General features: G+C 34.2%; 2 protein-coding genes and 1 long non-coding RNA gene across 4 annotated transcripts; all 3 read left to right on the top strand.

Annotated features, from left to right (window-relative positions):
- The first annotated feature begins 2,170 nt into the window (after nucleotides 1-2,170).
- Nucleotides 2,171-5,556, top strand: LOC113750031. 2 transcript variants are annotated; one of them, XR_003464615.1, is made up of 3 exons: nucleotides 2,171-2,446; nucleotides 4,957-5,108; nucleotides 5,239-5,556. It is a non-coding gene; the product is annotated as an uncharacterized LOC113750031 (long non-coding RNA). The 2 variants fall into 2 exon arrangements; XR_003464616.1 differs by lacking the exon at nucleotides 2,171-2,446 and adding an exon at nucleotides 2,476-2,513.
- A 12,911-nt stretch (nucleotides 5,557-18,467) lies between these two features.
- On the top strand, nucleotides 18,468-18,908 carry LOC113750356 (ankyrin repeat-containing protein NPR4-like). The gene has a single exon (XM_027294344.1). It carries the CDS (start codon nucleotides 18,468-18,470, stop codon nucleotides 18,906-18,908), a length of 441 nt encoding a protein of 146 aa, XP_027150145.1.
- Nucleotides 18,909-20,046: 1,138 nt separating this feature from the next.
- LOC113750355 (protein FAR1-RELATED SEQUENCE 5-like) lies at nucleotides 20,047-21,825 on the top strand. The gene has a single exon (XM_027294343.1). The coding sequence runs from the start codon at nucleotides 20,047-20,049 to the stop codon at nucleotides 21,823-21,825; it is 1,779 nt and encodes a 592-aa protein (XP_027150144.1).
- Nucleotides 21,826-22,228: the final 403 nt, after the last annotated feature.

Genomic DNA, 22,228 nt, shown 5'->3' with positions numbered 1-22,228 from the left:
ATTAATGATATTTATCTAGTTTTACATGAGATTTTCCTATAAGTGACTGATATAGTCAAAGACAAGGCCAAATCCTTCCTTAAATTATACTTAGAATTCCCAAGCATACGTAAAATGTTGCATTTTCAGTATATTCACGTGACTTTTATTAATAACATGTTTATACATGCTCATGGACTCATTTGCTGTGCATGTAATGGTCAAAAGTGCCATTTTTGTGTAAAAATGCAAAAATGATCAAAGAATCTCACCCTTCGATTTACAATGTAGATGTGTTTGATGTGTTTTAAGAGATTGGATATTGTACTTTTGGTATATTACATGTGCGTGGGAGGTTAAATTTCATAAAACGTTTTTCCAACGCATGTTTTGGAATTGGCCGGAAAAGAGAGAAAAAGTTTGAAAAATTGCAGTTTCTGCAATTAGTGCAGAGAACTACAGATCCGAGCTCGGATCCTAATTGCCCAGACGGATCCGACGGCGTATCCTTTGATCCGAGCTCGGATCCAAAAAATCTTCATAAATATTCGACGGCTCGTCTGTGCTTCCGGTGCTGCGGATCCGAACCATGCCGGATCCGCACCCTTTCAGTTTCGAACCGAGCTCGGATCGTTTCACGGATATAGGAGAACCGAAGCCTCGTTTCTGCACTTTTCACAATTTTCTTCCCTCTTTTCACCGAACCCTAACCCTCTCTCTATAATCTTCCTTTCCATCCGTTCACTCCCTAATCTTTCTAAAATTACAATTGAAATTGTAACAGATATTAATGACTATTAACTATTAGATTCTTATAACTAATATTCACTGGTGTCAACAAATAAATACGATTCATTAATAACAAAGGAAAATTAGAATTTGATTAAAAAAATTTATTTGATAGAAAAGGGAAAAAAGTTAGTATTTTATTCATAAATTACAGTCAACACCTTACATGTTAACAATTTCATTCTATTTTTACATTGTTATATGAAATACAGAGAACTATGCATGTGTACTTTTTCTGCCATTTAAATGTATTATAATAAAATAATGTATTTCCAACCGTAAAAAATGCTCCAACTTTTTTTAAATGAAAATGGTCAAGGCATCATTTTAATTAGAGCAAATAATCACAGGAAATGAAAATAAATATGAAATTCAATCAATCAAGGCATTTAATTGAAAGTAAACAACCCATGTTTAACAAATTAAAAGAAATTGGGACCCAATGGAAAGAATTAAAGAAGTTTGAGGGGTTAAATCATTATTATTACAAAAATTAAAGGTTTAAACAAAATTAAGGGCTTAAGATGAAACCCACCAAAACTAAATGAAAAAATTCACAAAAAAAGAATGAAAACCCATTTTCTACAATTAAACGACAAAAATTTCCATTTTTCCACTGAAGTTCATAGATCAAAATTATAAGTCTAGAAAAAGTTATTAAACCTTCAAATTCATCCTAAAACTCATTCAAAATCTATCTAAAAATACATTAAGATATATTGAAGAAAAATGGCTTGTTAAGGAGACAAAATTGATTAAGTTATACAATTAGTTGAGCCATAGTAACATTAGTAAAAAAAATAGGGGTTAAAGTGCAAATTTGGAAAAAATCCCATGCATGAGCTTCGGAGAAGCATTTCTCTCATTTTTGGTGTCCTTTCCTCTACAACATGCTGCGTTCCATTACCAACCGAATACATGAGGAATAAAGATGTACTTTTGGGAGAGCTCGCATTCGCAGAATGCGAGCTCAATAAGTTGAGCTCGCATTCGTGGAATGCGAGCTCTATGACCTCCGAAAAAAAAAATAAAAAAATTCTTCTGACCTCGCATTTCAGGAATGCGAGCTTATCAGAGCTCGCATTCCTGAAATGCGAAGACCCCCCTACGGAATACATAACCCAAATCGCCCCTTTTGTAGAATTTTTTTAAATTTCATCACAAGCTTAGAAATTTCTCGTCGTTCTAGTTCATCCCAATTTTGCAGTTTGCACCTGAAGAGTAACGCTCACTACAACAAAGAAGGGAATTAGCTACAAAATTTTTTACGAGGAGCAGACAAGTCAACGCTATTAATGTGTGGATGACGAGGAACAGAGCATATCCTCACCAAATGTTGGAGACAGCTTGACTTTTGCTAGCACTATGACTTTCCTCGCTTAACATCCTTGCCAAAAAGAAAGGCGGGAAGCTTCCCTCCAAATTGTAGTCATAGTGGCGCCAAGGCTTTTTGGTACTCGTGAGAATTCATGCAGTTCCACGCTGATGTACCGCACTTGGTGAGGACAGGTTCTCGCCGATCTGTACTTGACCAATAGCAAGAAGTGGTTCTATTCTTGCTAAAATAAAAATACAACCAAACGTTGTAGTTTTAAGAGTTAAGAGGCCTTTGAAAAAGGAAAAGAAAAAGAAGAAACAGAAGAGTAAAGTGCAGATGCGGGAAGATAAATGCCACCAAGTTCGTTGATTTCATTCTCTTTCCCTTTTAATTTCTCCGAATTCTCTCTCTAACAATTTGTAATCAGGTGCGCTTTTTCTTCTTCTATTTTAAGATCAAGGCTAGATATGTAAAACTTTACTTGTTATTTTTATTGCGGTTACTAATTGTGTCTATGTGGTCCTCTTGAATTTAATAATCGATTGCTACCATGCGAATCTGATTGAGTTTTCTTTGCTACCTATCATCCTCCGTGTTCATGTTTATAATATTTGAGTTATTCACTTCTTTTAACACATTTGGCATGTTCAACAAGTCAGGATTCTTGTTTTGTGCTTCTTTATGGTAGAACCATGTTCATTACCTTTGTAACCTTTTTTTGCTTGTATGATTTTATATCCCTAATCCTTCTTAACTTGTATAGGAGTTGTGTCTTTAACATGGTATGCTTTTGTTGATAAGTGGTTAAATTATGGTCTGCTATATCATAGAAGATAACAATACTTTCGTATCATTAGCTATTGTCCTTTTGGACAATTTATAGGTTTGGCCTTATCGTTAGTAAAGGCCATTATTCTTCAACTACTGAAAGCATAGAAATAAAAAATTCCAGTCCTCAGAGATGTCATTTTGAGTAATAGTAGTTTTGTTTTACTAGTAACATCCAATGATATCTTCAAGATTTAGAATAGCGCACTACTAAAATGAGTATTGAATAGCACTAATCGGAACATGAAAAATGAGAAGATATGTAGATTTTCTAGTTGATTACATTCACCCAGTAATTCATTGCCAACCAGTATTTGGATTGAAATTGCATTTGTTCTGGTGCATACCTTGTTGATTATAGGATCTTTTGTCAATCTGTGTATGTTTGTGGTCCTTCAAGTTGGCTGAACTTAGATGCAGAAGGCATGACGAATTTGACTATCAGTACTTTACACAACGACATTAATCTCAAGGCTTAGTTTCAAAGGAACAAAGACACAATTCAAAGTAACAAATGAGAAAATAACTCTGCTGCAAAAACATTTTTGTTTTTCTCTATAAAAATTTGACAAGGCCTAGAACTCTCAGGATTTCTTAGCATTCTCTACAGAACCATACATCTATCCAAACCTGGTTGATTTGCCACCTCCGAAATGCGTCCTGGACTTGAAAACAAAGATGGCATTTGGGTCCTTGACATCATACATCCTAGCCAATTTCTCCTTCAACTCAGCCTTGGAAACATTAGGCCTTCGAGGATGCAGAACATCAATGACGAATTGTTTTCTGGAAAGAAGACGATTGGTCATGAACTTCCTAGTACGAATAGTCACCACCTTGTCCGGCGCCGCCACTGCTTCCGCTCTTTCTCCTCTGAATGGGCGGTTGGTTGGGGAAGCGACAGAAGGGGAACGTAAAAGGCTTTCTTACAATAATCAATGTCCATGAGGGTCTTGAATTTTATAGTAATAGATTGATGCCAAGTTAATCCCAGAGCAATCTTGCTGAGTTTTCTTGGCCATGATTCCATGTTCACTCTTTAAAAGATAGGGAGTGTAATTGATCAAATGGGGGAGCCAACAGCTTCAACGTCTTCAGTGTTAGAGCAATGGACAAATGCTGCTAGTCCTTTCAATGAATCAGTTGTGGCATTTTAATTAGCATTATCTTGTGTGAAAAACAGGACTTCTTTTTTCTCTCTCTCTCTCGACTTAATTAGAACATTTCTTTAGCTGTTTCACCACTGAGCTGGGTGAGGAATTGGTATGGTGCCATAATAGCACTGCTTTCTTGAAGTGATATCGCTGCTCTGTTTTTCCTCTGCATTATCTTGTGTGAAAAACAGGACTTCTTTTTTCTCTCTCTCTCTCGACTTAATTAGAACATTTCTTTAGCTGTTTCACCACTGAGCTGGGTGAGGAATTGGTATGGTGCCATAATAGCACTGCTTTCTTGAAGTGATATCGCTGCTCTGTTTTTCCTCTGTTTCTAGCCGTGTTTCCAACAACTTCTTTGGAACTCTCCAGTTTTTACAGCTTGTGTTTCTGTCAGCCGTTTCCATGACTAGTTGCAGATGTAGCTTCTCTTCTCACAATCCAAAGCCCCAAAATCCAAACACCCCTCGCCCCCCACCCCCAAAAAAAAAAAAAACTCCTGCATGTATGCATGCAGCTTGGTAGGTGGACAAGTGCATGAGCATGCATGACATCTTTCAGCAATAATAATGACTTTCCATCGTTGTATCATCATTCTTTCAAACAATTTATTGGTGATGTCACCAATTTGTGCTTCTGTGTGATGATGTTAGTACGAATCTCAATTAATATGAATGCATAGAGTCAGTTCTCTGTTATTTCTAGTAATACACTATGACAAAATGATGAATGGATGTGATGCAAGTTATATGTGATTTTGGAAAGCAATATATGGGTAGCCAAATACATGGGAAGTTTTAGTGCTGAGAAATGCAGTTGAGGCACAATGGTTTTAGTAAAAAATTTCATTATGTGGAAAATCTCTTACATTAAATTTTTGTTTTGCAGGTTTATTTTGGAGATTTTGGATGGAAATAGGCTGTGCAATCTAGAAGGAGCCACTTGAGCTTGAATTGTTGTTGTAGTTTGGCTAGTTTTGGATGTGGTAGATGATAAAATATTTTTGAAGCTAGGCTTATTTTTGTTTAAAAGGAGTAATGGTATGTGTTTTCCTTGCTCTATGTGGCAATTTGTCTTCTTGACAAAAGTCCTGTAATTCAATTCTAAAAATGCTTGCATTTAATTTTTTGCTTGAATTTGGCTTGTTAATATGTGATTTTTCTGGTGCAGGTTAACATTGCGAATTTGGAAATAGGTTGCAATCTGGAAGGCACCGTGAAAGTGTTTAAAATGTTTAGGTGGCTTGTTTGGGATGTAATAGGTGACAAGACCTTTTGGAAGCTCAAGTTTGTTTTAAACGGTGGTTATTTTGGAAAGGCACAATTGCTGTTCATGTATTTTTGAAGTAATGACTTCAACTTTTGGTCATGCATAGGTGCTGAATTATGATTAAATGTCACACGTCCCTTTTTCCATCCTAGTTTATGCTTATTGCTTTTTTAGTTTCAATTTTGCATTTTATTATTTTTTATTAATCCGTGTAATGAAAGTGGGAAAGTCTAACAATATGTAATACAATTGCCCAAGATTTTTGGAACTTGGAGAATCATATAGACCAAATACTTTAAATCAAGCATATTTATGGGTTTTGAATTTTATATCTACCAGCCAAACAATGCAGGCATGGAAAAAGTGTTATACATGGCTCATTATCTTTCACAACTCATTATCTTTCACAACTCTGTCAAAGAACTTCAAATTTCATGAAACAGTTGTTATGTACTTCCTTTGTCTGTAGTTGTTATCATATTTTTACTTTATTGATGTTCCAAAATAAGAGTCGCTATTTCAAATTAAATACATACTTTTTAATTTTGCCATTTGAAAAAGTTTTTTTTTTTAAATTTTGATACACTTCTATTAAAACAATATTTTGAATTCAAAGGATAGATATGTAATTCATCAATGCCACCTCATCTAAACATAATGATTATCATATCTCCATATAAATTTGGATTCCCAAAAAATGACTCTAATATTAAGATTGAGGGAGTACTTTAGAATCTTGTCACTTAACATGGAAACAAGGGGAAATGATATTACAAATAATATTGAAAAATTAATTAATCTATATATGCATTGGTATTTGACAAAATTGGAATATAGGTCAAAGTCACATTTATTATTTTGGTCTCAAAACAATAAAAATGGAGTTGGTTACAATGATTAATACTCAATGAAACTTCTAAAGTACTTTATTTCAATCAATTTTGTAATTAAGGAGAGATTAAGCCTATTACACAAGACTTTTTTCTTAATAAATAAATTACATACTTTCGTAACAATTCAAGAATCAATTGATAGGCACTGTGAAGCGCTTGTTACACGAAATTCTTTTTATAAACTATGATTAAAATGTCATCATAAAAATATGAGTTTAGAAGAATAACACATATAATTTAAAGTCACATTTGATATGTTGGTATTAGAATAATAAAAATGGAGCAGTTTACAATTATTAATACTCAATGAAACTTCCAAAGTACATTATTTCAATCAATTTTGTATTTGACTAGAGATTAAACCCATTACACTAGACTTTTTTCTTAATAAATGAATTACATACTTTTGTAACAATTCAAGAATAAATGGATAGGCATTGTGAAGCACTTGTTACACAAAATTCTTTTTTATAAACTACGATTAAAATTTCATCATAGAAATATGAGTTTAGCAAAATAACACATATAGTTTAAAGTCACATTTGTTAAGTTTGTATTAGAATAATAAAAATGGAGCGGTTTACAATTATTAATACTCAATGAAACTTCCAAAGTACATTATTTCGATCAATTTTGTAATTGATGAGAGATTAAACCTATTACACAAGACTTTTTTATTAATTAATGCATTACATACTTTTGTAACAATTCAAGAATAAATGGATAGGCATTGTGAAGCACTTGTTACATGAAATTCTTTTTATAAACTACAATTAAAATTTCATCATAGAAATATGAGTTTAGCAAAATAACACATATAGTTCAAAGTCACATTTGTTATGTTGGCATTAGAATAATAAAAATGGAGTGGTTTACAATTATTAATAGGGATAATTACAAAAACCTCCCCCGAGGTTTCTGACATTTGCACTGACCTCCCTTGTGGTTTGAAAAATTACACTGACCTCCCTTGAGGTTACTAATCATTTGCAAATTTAGTCCAAACGATTAAAATATTATTTTAGAGAGTGAAATTAGAATTTTGTGCAAGATTTGCCATTTGTGCTACATATCCAATGAACGACAAAGTACTATAAATCAATTAACAATTAATAAACTTTAAAAAGTATAATTTACGGGCAAACACGCATTACTCATTTAAAGTACCACCTCTTTACGGGTATTTTACTTTCAAATATTTAATTTATGATAAATATATCAATATTTGTAAGTAAAATTCAAAAATTGTTATAATAATATTCTTGCAAAAAGGAAATCGATAGGTTATTTATTTAATATAAATTAATTTTTTTTAAAAAAAATGGCTCATAAAGTATTAATTTTTTATGGCTTTCATCTATTACACGAGTAAAGTATTCGCTCTTTATGTGCATTTTATTCTGAATCATTTAATTTATGTTAAATACATAAATGTTTGTAACTAAAATTGAAAAAGTGTTATATTAATATTTTTACGGAAGAGAGATTGGTAGGTTTTATATTTAACAAAAATTAAATATTTGAAAGTAAATACAAATCTGTATTTGAGCATAAATATTTGTATTAAATTAAATATTTAAAAGTAAAATACCCTTAAAGAGCCGGTACTTTAAATAGTTACCGGCTCTTTATAGGCAAACACGTATTATTCATTTAAAGTACCGGCTTTTTACAGATATTTTACTTTCAAACATTTAATTTATGATAAATATATCAATGTTTGTAAGTAAAATTCAAAAAAGTGTTACAGTAATATTCTTGCAAAAAGGAAATCGGTAGGTTATTTATTTAATATAAATTAAATATATTTTTTTAAAAAGAAATGGCCCATAAAGTATTAATTCTTTATGGCTTTCATCCATTACATGAGTAAAGTATTGGCTCTTTATGGGTATTTTATTTTGAATCATTTAATTTATGTTAAATACATAAATGTTTGTAACTAAAATTGAAAAAGTATTATATTAATATTTTTACGGAAGAGAGATTGGTAGTTTTTGTATTTAACAAAAATTAAATATTTGAAAGTAAATACAAATATGTATTTGAGCGTAAATATTTGTATTAAATTAAATGTTTGTAAGTAAAATACCCATAAAGAGTCGGTACTTTAAATAGGTAATGCGTATTTGCCTATAAACTATATTCCTTAAAGTTTATTAATTGTTAATTAATTTGTAGTATTTTGTCATTCATTGGACATGTAGTACAAATGACAAATTTGGTAAAAAATTCTAATTTCACTCCCTAAAACAATATTTTAATCGTTTGGACTGAATTTGCAAAGGATTAGTAACCTCAGGGGAGGTCAATGTAATTTTTCAAACCACAGGGGAGGTCAGTGCAAATGTTAGAAACCTCAGGGGAGGTTTCTGCAATTATCCCTTATTAATACTCAATTAAACTTCTAAAGTACATTATCTCAATCAATTTTTTAATTGAGGAGAGGTTAAGCCTATTACAGAAGACTTTTTTTTCTTAATAAAAGAATTACATACTTTTATAACAATTCAAAAAAATGGATAGGCAACATAAAGCGCTTGTTACACGAAATTCTTTTTTATAAATTATGATCAAAAGTTCATCATAGAAATATGAGTTTAGCAAAATAACACATAGTTCAAAGTCACAATATAAATAGATTTAAAAGTTGAGGAACTGGAATTACAAGTAATTTACTATAATTTCATAGATTATAGTACATCCATATCAATTTTATTCTTTATCCTCGTATTTAAAACTTTAGAACAATTAAATTAAATCATCTAATTATTAACATTTATAAGTGTTTTATACAGTTACTTGAAAAGAATACTCATATATGAAATACATAAGAATTTTTGAATTATGCATATGGACATGTATTAGCACAAATATAATATAAATATTTATTGACTAGCACACTTGCAGGCATTCCTCTCATGCTATTTTATGCGTAGTTAAGTTCTTTGAAGTTTAGCAAAAATATAAGAGTGAGGAATAATTTCAAGAAATGGCAATTACATATCATACAACAAACCTCTATTTGAAAATTAAATGCAAATTTATCAAACTCAGTTAATTTGATTTGCTATATATTGAGAATATTTTGATTAGTTTCATTTTCTCATACATGATCTCTTTCAATTTTTATATACTTCTAACACTCAATATTCATTCTATATAATATACTCCAATTCTCCAATTCTTAGAAACTTTTAACTACAACACTTAAACCATCATAAATGTTTCAGAATTTAGGACACGCGCGCTTTATTCCCTCCAAGAATTTTATTTTTCCCGCAACGTCCTTCCGGCAAAATTTGAAGGCTCATTACAGCTGAGGGATAATACTATTATATATATACGTAGAAAGGCCGGCCCTCACTTATCTCTCTCAATTGATCGAGCACTCATATGTTCTTCTCTCAAAGGCCAAGATTGGTGGTTTTTAGTCCAAAAATTGAAGAACAGATGCGGGAATTGCTAAACGTGAAGGAGACCTCTGAGGAATTGCTCAAAAATGAAGGCCCACCTCCTGTCTATCTCCCAAGAATTGCAAAATGTGAAGGGGCTTAGGTTTTATTGCTGTAAGAAAACCTCAGAGCAACTTCAATACTTCATCCATTTGCTTCAAATACTGTTAGATCTATATTTTGGTGCCATTTTGTGAGTCTGCATATCCTTCTTGTCCATTCTTATTACCATTATTTGTGTCAGATTTCTAAGATTACATTATTTTCCTCACAATTTTAGGAAAATTGAGTTCCAACCATTCTCTAGACTCTGTGAAGGTAAATTATGTGGGTTTGTGCTTAACATCAAAGATTGTAGTTTTCGATTGGTTGAGGTTTAAGCTAACAACCTATGATTTTCATCTTGTTTCCTGGTTGGTTGAGGTTAACTTCTCTGCTTTTCCTAGTTGGTTCAAGCCCCTGTTTTCATATGCAATCAGTAAATTTCTCCATCTAATCTAATCTTCCCTTTTTGTGCAGCTCAGCTACTCTGAATCTGTTGATGGCATTTGCAACTGGAGGATATGCTGCTATGTAGAGGGTTACACAGTTGAACCTGGATTTCACAGAGCACAGCAAACAAGGTGATAGATACCGTGATCTAGCTCACCATGTAGACGAGACTCTTGGATTTATGACTGCTGCTGGACTTCCAATTGACCATATCAACGGTGCTTGCTTCTACCGTATCAATGGTCTATTACTAAATTGGATTCCACATCTGGCTTGTACTGCGATTGTTAAGCCCATTTCCTTTGGTTCGATGGTTCTCATGTTGAAACACCATCAAAGCTCCTTGTGGTCTAAAGACTCTGCCTTTTGATGCTACAGGGCGGAAGTAACAGCATTCTTTGATGTCCATAAGCAGGAAGGCAGCCACCCTGGGAGGAGTCCATCTACAGATGCCTGGCCAAAATGTGACAGAATGCATTGGTGGATTGCGTACTGTGACCCTTTGATGAACTAAGCTCGCGCTACCACACACACTGTGATCCTAGGCTTAATGCTTCCCAATCACTTGAACTTGCATTTATCATGGCTGAGCGACTGAGAAAGAGGCGGCTTGGATCCCAAAAGTCAATAGCATTTTAGATATTCTAGAATGATTTTGAGGGCGTCAATTATGTCTGTACCGTTCTGCATCATATGCTTCTCTGTATCAATTTATACAACATGTTTGTTTCTCTATTTATAAATATACCATGTATTACTCTGTCAATAATGGTAGAAACTGATGGTTTCAGATTTTGATGAGACAACAAATAAACCAAAAGCTTTTCTCCCCAAAAAAACAAAAAAGCTATTTGCAGCTAAATTTTCTAACAAAACCACTCCATATATAATTGGCTCAAGGAATTAAGATTAGCATATTAAAATGGGATTAAGAAATGTTCACAACAGCATTAGAGGGGAACATTAGAGAGGAAACTTTCCTGGCCAAAAACGTTTTACTGGTATATATATGGGGGATTGCAGAATTGTCAAAAAGTTCCTTGCCAATTCTATGTTATTGGTGAGGACGCACTAATTTCCTCACAAAACACCTTGACTATTTGCAAGGAACCACTGCTTTTTGTGGGGAGTTTTCTATTTTAGTGGAGAGGAAAGTTTTTCTCGCCATAGCATTCCAGTAATTAGCGAGGAGGTTTGCCCTTGCTATTGATTTGCTCCATTAGTGGGAAAGGCAGCAGAATTCTCGCTAATAACTTTTAGCGAGGAGGTCTGCCCTTGCTATTGATTTGCTCCATCAGTGTGAAAGGCAGCAGCATTCTCGCTAATAACTTTTAGCGACGAGCATCTAGCGACAACCTTGGCGAGGAAGCATTTTCCTCGCTGAAATTCATTAGCGAGGAAGTCAAAACATTTGGCGAGAACTTTTGTTCCTTGCCAAATCCCTTTTTTGTTGTAGTGGCTGTCCACTGAATAGTAATAGGGACATTTTATTACATTAGCACTTGAGTCTTTTTTTTCTTCTTTTAGGGCCCTGTATTTTTGTGTCATTCCCAAAGGAAGGTGCTTTTCTCTTTGCCCGTTTGCAGTATTAGATTAGTTGTCTTAATTAATTTATGCGGCTCCCTCCCAGTGTGATTTATTAGCTATTATATAAGTAATTAATTAATCACGTAATATGTAGGAAATCCCTTGTGATTCTCTCTTTTGTGCCAATTGCAACAAGAAAGCTCACTTACAAGTTGACAAAAGACTAATAAGCAGACAAGTTATCATCGCCCCAGGGGATAGTCTAGCATTAAAGAGGGCTCTTGGATTGAATGTATAGCTGGCAATTATGCCCAAAACCCAACAACCCACCCAATCAACCCACTAATTTGAGAGGTTGGATTGGGTAATTTGGGTGTTGGGTTAATTTTGGGTTGGGTAATAAAAATCCAAATATATTTTGGGCAGTTTGGGCATTTGTGTTGGGCACCCATTACCCAACCTAAATTTAAAAAATAAATAAAGAAATTAATTCAAGTAATTCAAGCAAAGGTAAGTGTGTCTAATTAGCCAAACTTCGTATATATTAACAACGAAAAAAATTTATCTGATCCATATTATTTTGAACCTAATTTATTTGATCAACATCTTCATTTTTTTTTTGCCGCATATCAAGATTTGTAGAATAACCTTAATGCGAATGAAATTGAGGATTAAACATGCTTGTTCTAGCACATAAATGAATCTAAATAAGCTTAAATGAGTTATTTATAACTCGCACTTTGTTCAGTTCACTTAATAAACAAGCCTAATTATGTGTTTGATCCCCACATATTTAGTTAAAAAAATTTTCTTACGGGTTTTCATTATCACATTTAAATTTTATCTAATTTATCATGTATATACGCGTATTAACAATTATTATTCTCTCTCATATTTATATGTTTTTCCTATTTAATCTTACCTATTCTTTATTATATTTATTTATTTTTTCTTAATTAATCTTTCATTTAAAAAAATACGATACCTGAAATATATTTTAAATCATAGTTAATGGATACCCATCAGAGTTAGATTTTCGTTTATACGAGGTGAACACGCCGACAATTCAGCTGGTTCTGTAGCACTGGCTGTGAAGCTAGAGTTTACATTCTTAATTGTGCATTTTATAAACGTATAGAATGTAGGACCAAAGGCATTAGAATGTGCTTTATTGGTGACTGGTGGATGATTGAGTTGTCATTGGACCTGTTTTAATGTTGTATTAATTTTTCCAAAAATTTTCAAATGAATTGGATAGTGATATTTGAACTAATTTGTTGAGAATTATATCTCTCTCATCAAAATTTCAATTTAATTAAGGCGTGATTGGATCTTTTATGATATTAGAAATATGTTTGGTATGGCAAATGCTAAATCAAGTAACAAGACTTGGAAAATTGTATATTGGTATACCATTTTTTCATGCTATATCCAACTTGGACCAAAATTATTTTAGTGTGTGAAAATGTGTTTATGTGTGCGAAAATTTTTTTTTGTACATAAAAATGTATTTGAGAGAATTTATGTATCAAAATCTATTAATTAATATATTGGGTCATATTTGGGTTATGGATTTGAGAATATCCAATATGACCCAACCCAAAATTAACCCAATTTAAAGTTGGGCGGGTTGGGTATAACCCATTTAAATAAAAGCCCAATATTAACCCGTCCAACCCGCCCAATTGCCAGGTATAATTGAATGAGATCCTGGATTCAAATTTTTTCCTAAATTTGAACCCTCCTATTTAACTTGGGTGCATCGTGGGGGTAGCGGCGTATCCCCTAATTTGGTGTGTCGGCTCAGGTCTCAAGTGACTCGAGTCAGGACATGTTTTAGGTCAGCAAAAAAAAAGAAGAAGAAGAAGAAGAAAAGTTATCATCATGTTACGATAGTTTATCGGCTAATAAGATGTTCGATCAGCATCATTTTCATCCATTAACATCACAATGCTAAAAAGAGAAAGTAAGAAAACAAGTGCCCTGCCATGATTTTAGAGGGACCAGACAAAATTAAAAGCACACTACAGTGTTTTCTGGAATTCTCGTGTCAGTACTGATAAGTGACTAATTTACGTAATAATTGTATGATATTTTATATTATTTTTAGTCACTTTAGTTATATTATTGGTAGAATATGAATCATTTTGGCTATAATTGGTGAAAAATGCTTTTAAGTGATTAAATGAGGTTTTTATCACTTTTTACTTGGATTTTGTGTATTTTGACAGTTTTGACACATTTTCGTATTTCGGCTATAACTTGAGCTACAATGATCGGATTAAGATGATTCTTGAACCAATTTGAAGATAAGAGATAGATCTACAACTTTGGTGAAGACATCTAAATCCAGTTTGAAGGTTTTCCAGGTCAAAATACCGAATTACAATAGCAAATTTCTACTGGTCGAAGCTGGAACAGGGCAATGAGCAGGCAAGGGTATTTCAGTCATATCTCAGCCTACACAGATCCAAATGAGGTGATTCTTGATGCATTAGAAAGATAACTCAAAAGGCTACAACTTTCGTGTTTTCGACATGAGCTGGTTCAGCCTCTAACATCAAGAAAAGATTGGTTGAAGTTGGGCCAAAAACAGAGCAAGTGATCCACACTGGGATCCACTATTCATCCGAACCCTCGGTTGTTTCCGGGTTAGTGGATCCGAGCTCGGATCCATACGGATCCGAGGTACTGTAGCAGCTCGGATCACTGGTCAGAAAAGGCTGCTCTGTACGCGTAAAAAATCAATTTCACCTCCACCAACTCACATTGGATGCTAGACATGTGAGAAACATTCCCAGCTGTAAAAGGGAGATGTAATCCTCATTTCTTGACCACCTTTCATCATTAAATAGCCAAATGCATTGCAAAAATAGGAGATTGGAGAGATTGGGGAGTTCATAGCAGAAAATAGAGAGTGAGCTACGGGAGAAAGCTTGAAGCTGCAGAAATGTAGCTCTTTCATCTCCCTAGTGTTAGTTTAGCTTAGTATAGAGTAGTGTAGCTTTTCCATTCTTGTTTATTATCTAGATTAGGATGAAGAAGGCAAGGAAGAAAGCTCATGTGACAAGGGTTGTATTTCTTCCAAATTCTTTATCTTTTGTATTTGATTCCAAGTTTAGTTAATATACAAGTTCTGGATTTTGTGTTCATTATGTGTTTCTAAAGTTTATACCTTGGGTTTGGTTGAACTTTCTATAATTGTTAGTGTTTATTATTTGGTTATTTGACTGCTATGATTTGAGCAAGTTATTTAGCACTTTGGCTTCTTAAATCATGATTAATCTGGTACCATTGATTGTGATTATCTAAGGTGTTGTTTCTGCAATGAAAATTGAGATTTAACACTAGTTCAAGAAGTGCTAAACATAGGGAGTACACTCACGAAAGTAGAGGTGCACTTATGTGGTTTTTAGTGATTCATTTCATGTAATTTCATTGAAGAAATGAACTTGTAGCTAATTTCATAACCATGAAAATAGGTATGGATTAGTTATGAGTATAATTGATTCACTACGAAAGTAGGATTCAAATGCATAAGGAAATTACACCATAATTAGCCTAGATGTAGTACTCAATGATCCAAATATAGCACTTGCATGAGTAGTTGGGGATACCACAACCTAAGGAGCTTTTATTTGCTATCTTGTATAATTTCAGTAGGCTTTAATTTGTTATAATTCATTGATAGTCTAAATAATAGAGAAGCTTTAGTAGTACCGGTAATTGCAATCTTCCTTGTGGGATCGACCCTTAATACCCTATACTCGCTCACGATTCGTATACTTGCGATAAATCGCGTGTGGGGTATTTAGGAGTTTATAAATGTAAAACTTGATTAGGATGAGCTTAATTGTATATGTATACTCCGCGCACGTCAAGTTTTTGGCGCCGTTGCCGGGGAAGATTTGGCAATATCGGTGTGAAGAGTAACTTTATTAGTTTAGACATTTTATTAGTTATTGTGTGAATGTTATTTTCTGTCATTTTAGAATTTTTTATGTGTATGTGTTTTATCACCTATTCTTCTTACTAATTTTGCTCTTAAGTTGTTTAAAAGCAATTTTAGGTGATGAGAAGGGTAGGACAATTTGGAGGACAATGCTTGAGAAGTGGAAGATTGGTAATGGATGGTTACCAAGTGCAAAGCTCCTTTAATAGAGGTAACCAAGAATTTACTGAATGTATGTCTTTTGAAGATGGTTTAAGGTGCTTAAAGGCTAAATTTGATGTTATGATGTTACAAGTTCAAATGGACACCATGATGCATGAAATTGAGCAGAGAAGGAATGTTAATGCTTTTAATTCTTATCATGTGATTTGTGACTTGTGTGGAGGTTATCATGCTACTAATACATGTATGCAAGCACAAAATGTGGATTATTATGATGAATTAGAGCATTACAATCCTTGTTTTGATCGATATAGTGCTAATGCTTATGGTTGGGATAATCATGGTACTTATAGTGATTCTTCATATTTTTATAATTACCAACCTGAATGTGTCCAATATGAATCAAAACCATCTTGGGAGTTGGCAATTGAAATGGTAGCTAATGATTCTAAGCCATCTTGGGAGTTAGCTATAGAAAAATTAGCTAATGTGACTTCCGACCGTTTTGATAGGATTGAGGAAAGGATAGATGAATTGGCTTCTCACTTTGGTAGAATACAAGATCAATTACATGTATTGTGTGAAGTTATTTCCTCTAATAATTTGCAAAATGATCCTAGCATGAATGGTGGGAATGTTGTATGTGAAAATGGGTTGCATTTTGATGAAAATGATGAATCTCAAGTGTGTTTTAATGAGCAAATATCCATTTCACATGATAATATCTTTGGAACTAACTTTGAGCCTCAAGAGGTGAGTTTTAATGACTCATTTTTCACCCCTCTTGAGGAGTGCATTGAAAGTATAGGTTCTAAGGGTATTGCTGCCCAAGATACTCTCATGGCATCCCTGTTGGTAAGTTCTCAAGTGGTGCATATTCAAGGTAATATCTATGAAACACTTGGAATATGTAAGTCACTTCCATCTCTCATATCATTAGATCATGTGGCTTTTTCTATTAAGTCACCTTACAATGATCCACCAAGGCATAAAATGGTGGATTATTCGTTAACAAAACCTCCTTGAAAAATGAGGTGAAATAGTCAAGCTATTGACTTTAAAAAAAGCGCTTATTGGGAGGCAACCCAATGTTTTGGTTATTTATGTTATTTTGGTGTGATTTTATGTTTAAAATATGTGTTTGAGTTATTTTGTTATTTTTCATTTGTAGGTATTGGAAATGAAAGCAAAAGTGACCAAATGAGGTGAAAAAGGCGAAGTTTGATCAAGGAACTCAACCCCTCGATTTGAGTAATTGTTGTTTTTGATTTGTTACAAGGGGTTAAAATGCATGTTTTGATCATTTTACATGTGCATGCATTGAGTATTTTAGCAAACAAATGATCTTTGATGCATTTTGGGAAATTGGGGTATCATTTGTAATTATTCAAAAGTTAAATTTCTGCTAAATTTCGCAGCAGAAAACGCGTTTTTCAAAGAAACGCGCCACTGAATCGCGTTTTCATTAAATCGCGTTTTCAAAAATGCATGCACAATAATTAACCCAATATTAAATAAAAGCCCAATATTAACCCGTCCAACCCGCCCAATTGCCAGGTATAATTGAATGAGATCCTGGATTCAAATTTTTTCCTAAATTTGAACCCTCCTATTTAACTTGGGTGCATCGTGGGGGTAGCGGCGTATCCCCTAATTTGGTGTGTCGGCTCAGGTCTCAAGTGACTCGAGTCAGGACATGTTTTAGGTCAGCAAAAAAAAAGAAGAAGAAGAAGAAGAAAAGTTATCATCATGTTACGATAGTTTATCGGCTAATAAGATGTTCGATCAGCATCATTTTCATCCATTAACATCACAATGCTAAAAAGAGAAAGTAAGAAAACAAGTGCCCTGCCATGATTTTAGAGGGACCAGACAAAATTAAAAGCACACTACAGTGTTTTCTGGAATTCTCGTGTCAGTACAATCTAATGCCTTTAACTTGACGCTGCAACACTCAAGAGATGGATCCATTCCTTAGCCATGTGACAATTGAATTACTTTCGAGCATGTAACACGAGGAATGCCTGCTTTCTCTAGCTATAAATTAGTTTAAACGTGCAATTCAATTATCATAAAATATAAGGAAAGGCTGAAATAGAAAAAAATTTTAATATTAAGCCTACTATTTGATGGCTCAAGATAATATTAAGGGTGGTAACTAGTAAGTATCCTATCGTAGTGGTAACTGGTAAGAGTGGTAAATATAAGTTACATGATGCGATATCATAGTAATTCTATTCAAACTGTCTTTACAATATCATGGATTAGTATCCTATCCACGTAAGTTTTTGAACTTAACCAAGCCGACCCTTTCAGGCACACATCATACTTCTAAACGGTACGTTTTGGATATTTCTATTCTACATTTTGGTATTACAGCTGTGTTACACCATATTTTAGGATGATAGTTGTCCAAATAAACTTTACTGGCTACTGAATATAGACTAAAGGGACAATTATCACCTCAAAATACATGGTGGAATGTAAATGAGCACCAGAATGTGTGACATTGTACCCAAATTAAAGACTTTTGTAGATCTTTAATTTTCTCATTTTGTATTATGATGGTTGTTTCGCTATAAAGTAGTTGCCCTAGTGTTAGCAAATGAAGTGCAAGCATAAACCTAGATTAATCCCGTAATTAACTGCATGCAGGCCGTGGAAGCAATTGTCTATTTTGACTTGAGGACAAGGAAGAACTCAGAAGGACAAACTCCTCGAGAATTATTCTTGGAGAAGCATAAAGGCTTGTCAAAGGATGCAAAGGAATGGACGAAGGATACATCAAACTCATGCATGGTTGTAGCTACTCTGGTCGCAACAGTTGCATTTGCTGCTATGATCACTGTACCCGGTGGCAATGACAGTGAGACAGGCATGCCAGATCTGGCGAGGAAAAGACTTTTTGCGGCATTTTCCATAGCAGACGCATTATCCATGGGACGAGGGGCTGGAGCGGTTGTCAGACAACCGCTCATAAACTTTTCATGGCCAAGATGTGGTGGGCCCATCATCAACGGCCAAAACCAAATCGAACAAAATGGAGATGAGTGTAGAGGATTGTTGCTTCAATACAAGCTTAACTTTTAACTCCGTTTGGTCTGGCCGTTAAGGGTATGAAAAATTCAAAATCAAAATTTGAAAATCAACTTTTGGTACGATCGGCGGGATTTAAAACTCTTTCAACTTAAAAGATGTGGGAAGAAAATGGCGGTAGTGGGTTTTTCTCTGAACACAATACATTGTCGCTGTAGCTCCTTTTGTTCTTCTCCTCTCAACAAGCTCCTTCTGTTCTTCTCCTCTCAACAAATTATTTCGCATAACATAGACATAAATTTTTGTCTTCTTCTCTTCCAACTCTTAAATAAACCCTATCAAAACGGGCATCTTGTCTGAGGTGTGCACAAGATAATTGTAAAGATCCGCTGCAGCAACAATACACGCCGATTTAAGTAGTGGATGACTGAGATAGATATTCATCGAGTAACAAATGCATAGCCGAGACTTGTGAGCGGCTCATCTGAAATTTACTGCATGGTGAACTCTGTCCAAGGTAAACGCTAATATTATATGTAATTTGATTGTAATAAATGTGTTATTTAGTGAAGCATGATTTAAAAATTATAAGAAGTATGTCATTATCCTTTTAGAGAGAATGGTTAACTTGTACAATAAAGATCCCGTACAGAATTTCAAAATATAAATGAGGATGTGTACAAATAAAATAACATAAGCGTAAAAATAACTTAACAATGTGACCAACTTAAGTAACTACACAAACGGTATAGATGACAATGTATAGATTTTGAGAATTCTGTCAAACCTTACGCTATGTAAAAGTGTATGAGACATACTTGCATTGGTTATGTTACAAGTTGATATAAAGGGTGTACACATTGTTATAAAGTGTGTACATATGATTGTAAAGTATGTAAATACTGATATTATACACAAATTGGTTATAATATTTGTTTGAAATGTATACATTATATAGTGAAATATGCTATGCAAATTATTAGAGTTATGTGATTACCTATTACAGAGAAGATACACATCCATAAAAATTATTTTACAAAATGTTGTAAGGTGTGTACACGTCGTTATAAAGTATGTACATATGTGAATACAAATAATTAAGTGCTTATGATGTGAATAAAGAAATAAAAAATAAATATAATTGTTTGTCCTGAAAACAATAGCAAAAAATGCTTTTGTCGAATACAGCACAATGGAGGAAGCATTGTGTCCTAAGATCGGCATGGAGTTTCAGTCAGAAGATGAGGCATACAACTTCTACAATAGGTACGGATTAGTTGTTGGATTCAGTGTTCGGAAAGACTACTTGAACAAGGATAAAGACGGTGTAGTTACATCGAGAAGGTACACATGTTGCAAAGAAGATTTCAAACCACGGTACGAAGGAGATGTAAAACCAAAGAGAACTCGGGCTGAAACAAAAATCAGATGTGAAGCTAAAATGGGGATAATTTTGAACAGAGAAACAATGAAGTATCAGGTTCGAGATCTGGTAATCGAGTATAATCACACACTACACATTTCAGAATGTGCTCATATGATGCGTTCGCAAAGAAAAGTAAGTATTTCTCAAGGAACCCAAGCTGAGATTGCAAATGATACAGGAATATCCTTGAAACAATCCCATGAACTCATGGGAAAAGAGGCAGGTGGATTAGGCAATATTGGCTACACTCGTGATGACTTAAAACGCTATCTACGAACAAAAAGAGAGAGGGGATTAAAGTATGGTGAAGCTGGTGCAATGCTACGATACTTTGAAGAACAAAAATTGGAAAATCCGTCATGCTTTCACGCAGAGCAGCTTGATTGTGAAGAACAAATTACAAATATATTTTGGGCTGATGCATCAATGCTGCTGGATTATACCTATTTTGGGGATGTGGTTACATTTGACACCACATATAAAACTAACAAGGAGTACAGACCATTGGGCGTATTTGTGGGATTCAATCAATTTAGACAATTGGTTATTTTTGGAGCAACTCTATTGTATGATGAGACCATTGAATCATTCAAGTGGGTGTTCGGTACATTTGTAGAGGCAGTTTGTGGAAGGCACCCAAAAACCATCTTCACAGATCAGGATGCAGCCATGTCCGCTGCAATTTCAGCTGTTATGCCTTCAACATACCATGGTCTGTGCACTTTTCATATTAGAGTCAATTTCATGAAACACCTTGGGAACTATTACAAGGATGGTAGTAATCTCCCATATAGATTTGCTAAATGTATGTATAAGATAGAAGATGAAAATGAGTTTATCATGGCTTGGGATGCAATGCTAAAAGAACACAAGCTCGAAACAAATGAATGGTTGTGTGGCATTTATGCATGTCGAAAGAAATTGGCAAAATGCTTCATGAAAGGCGCCTGGACTGCGGGTATGCGTAGCACACAACTAAGTGAGAGTCTAAATGCTTCCATAAAAAATTATCTGAAACTTGATCATGACCTGGTTCAATTCTTTAAACATTTTAACCGAGTTGTGGATGAAAAAAGATATAATGAACTAAGAGTTGAGTATCACAGTCGACAGAAGCTGCCAATGTTGGGATTGCAACAGACTCCGGTACTGATCCAGGCAGCTTCTATATACTCTCCATGCATGTTTGTTGCATTCCAGAATGAATACGATGAATCCACTACAATGGTGATCTTGGACCAAAAGCATACTACAATGCATGTGGAATACAGTGTCAGTCACTATGATGGAGGAAGGGAGAGAAGAGTGATATTGAATCCAATAACTAAAGACATTACTTGTAGTTGTAATCTTTTTGAGCAGGAAGGAATCCTATGCTCACATGCTTTAAAGGTGTATGATATGGTTGGAACAAAGTTTATTCCTGATCAATATGTGACAAAGAGGTGGACAAAGAAGGAAGGTCCGGAGGCAGCGTCGATTGCAAGGGTAGAGAACTATCATCAGATCCGTCTCTCTCTATTTCCCATCGATATAGGCTATTAGCACCCGAAATGGTAAGACTTGCTACCAGGGCTGCCATGTCAGAAGCCGCTACAAAGTTAGTCAGTAGCGTAATGTCTGAATTGTCAAAGAGAGTCGAAATGCTATTTTCTGGAGAAATAGATGAAATAACACAGAATAGTGCATCAATGGATCTATGTAAGGAAATACAAGTGCAGAATGCAGCTGGCCACTTTGTGACTCCAACGGGTTTGAAGAAACGAAGTGGCAGAAAAACTAAGAAAGTATTGCGTAGTTGGGTGGACAGGTTTCATAGGCAAAAGAAGAACTCTAGATTGTCTGAGACAAGCACTCCTGAGATGGTTAGTACCGAATCTTATTTTTGAACTTACATAATTATATCATTTCAATTGACTCTACTATCATAAGCCGACTGAGTTGTTGT

The sequence above is a fragment of the Coffea eugenioides genome, chromosome 10, assembly GCF_003713205.1.
Source record: "Coffea eugenioides isolate CCC68of chromosome 10, Ceug_1.0, whole genome shotgun sequence".
In the NCBI taxonomy this organism is placed as follows: domain Eukaryota; kingdom Viridiplantae; phylum Streptophyta; class Magnoliopsida; order Gentianales; family Rubiaceae; genus Coffea; species Coffea eugenioides.
Note: the sequence above shows the minus strand (reverse complement) of the source record. Positions and strands in the feature narration are given on the sequence as shown.

Bases quoted from the DNA above. Each gene is read 5' to 3' on its own strand.
- LOC113750356 (XM_027294344.1), top strand. From the start codon at position 18,468: ATGCAGGCCGTGGAAGCAATTGTCTATTTTGACTTGAGGACAAGGAAG.
- LOC113750355 (XM_027294343.1), top strand. From the start codon at position 20,047: ATGGAGGAAGCATTGTGTCCTAAGATCGGCATGGAGTTTCAGTCAGAA.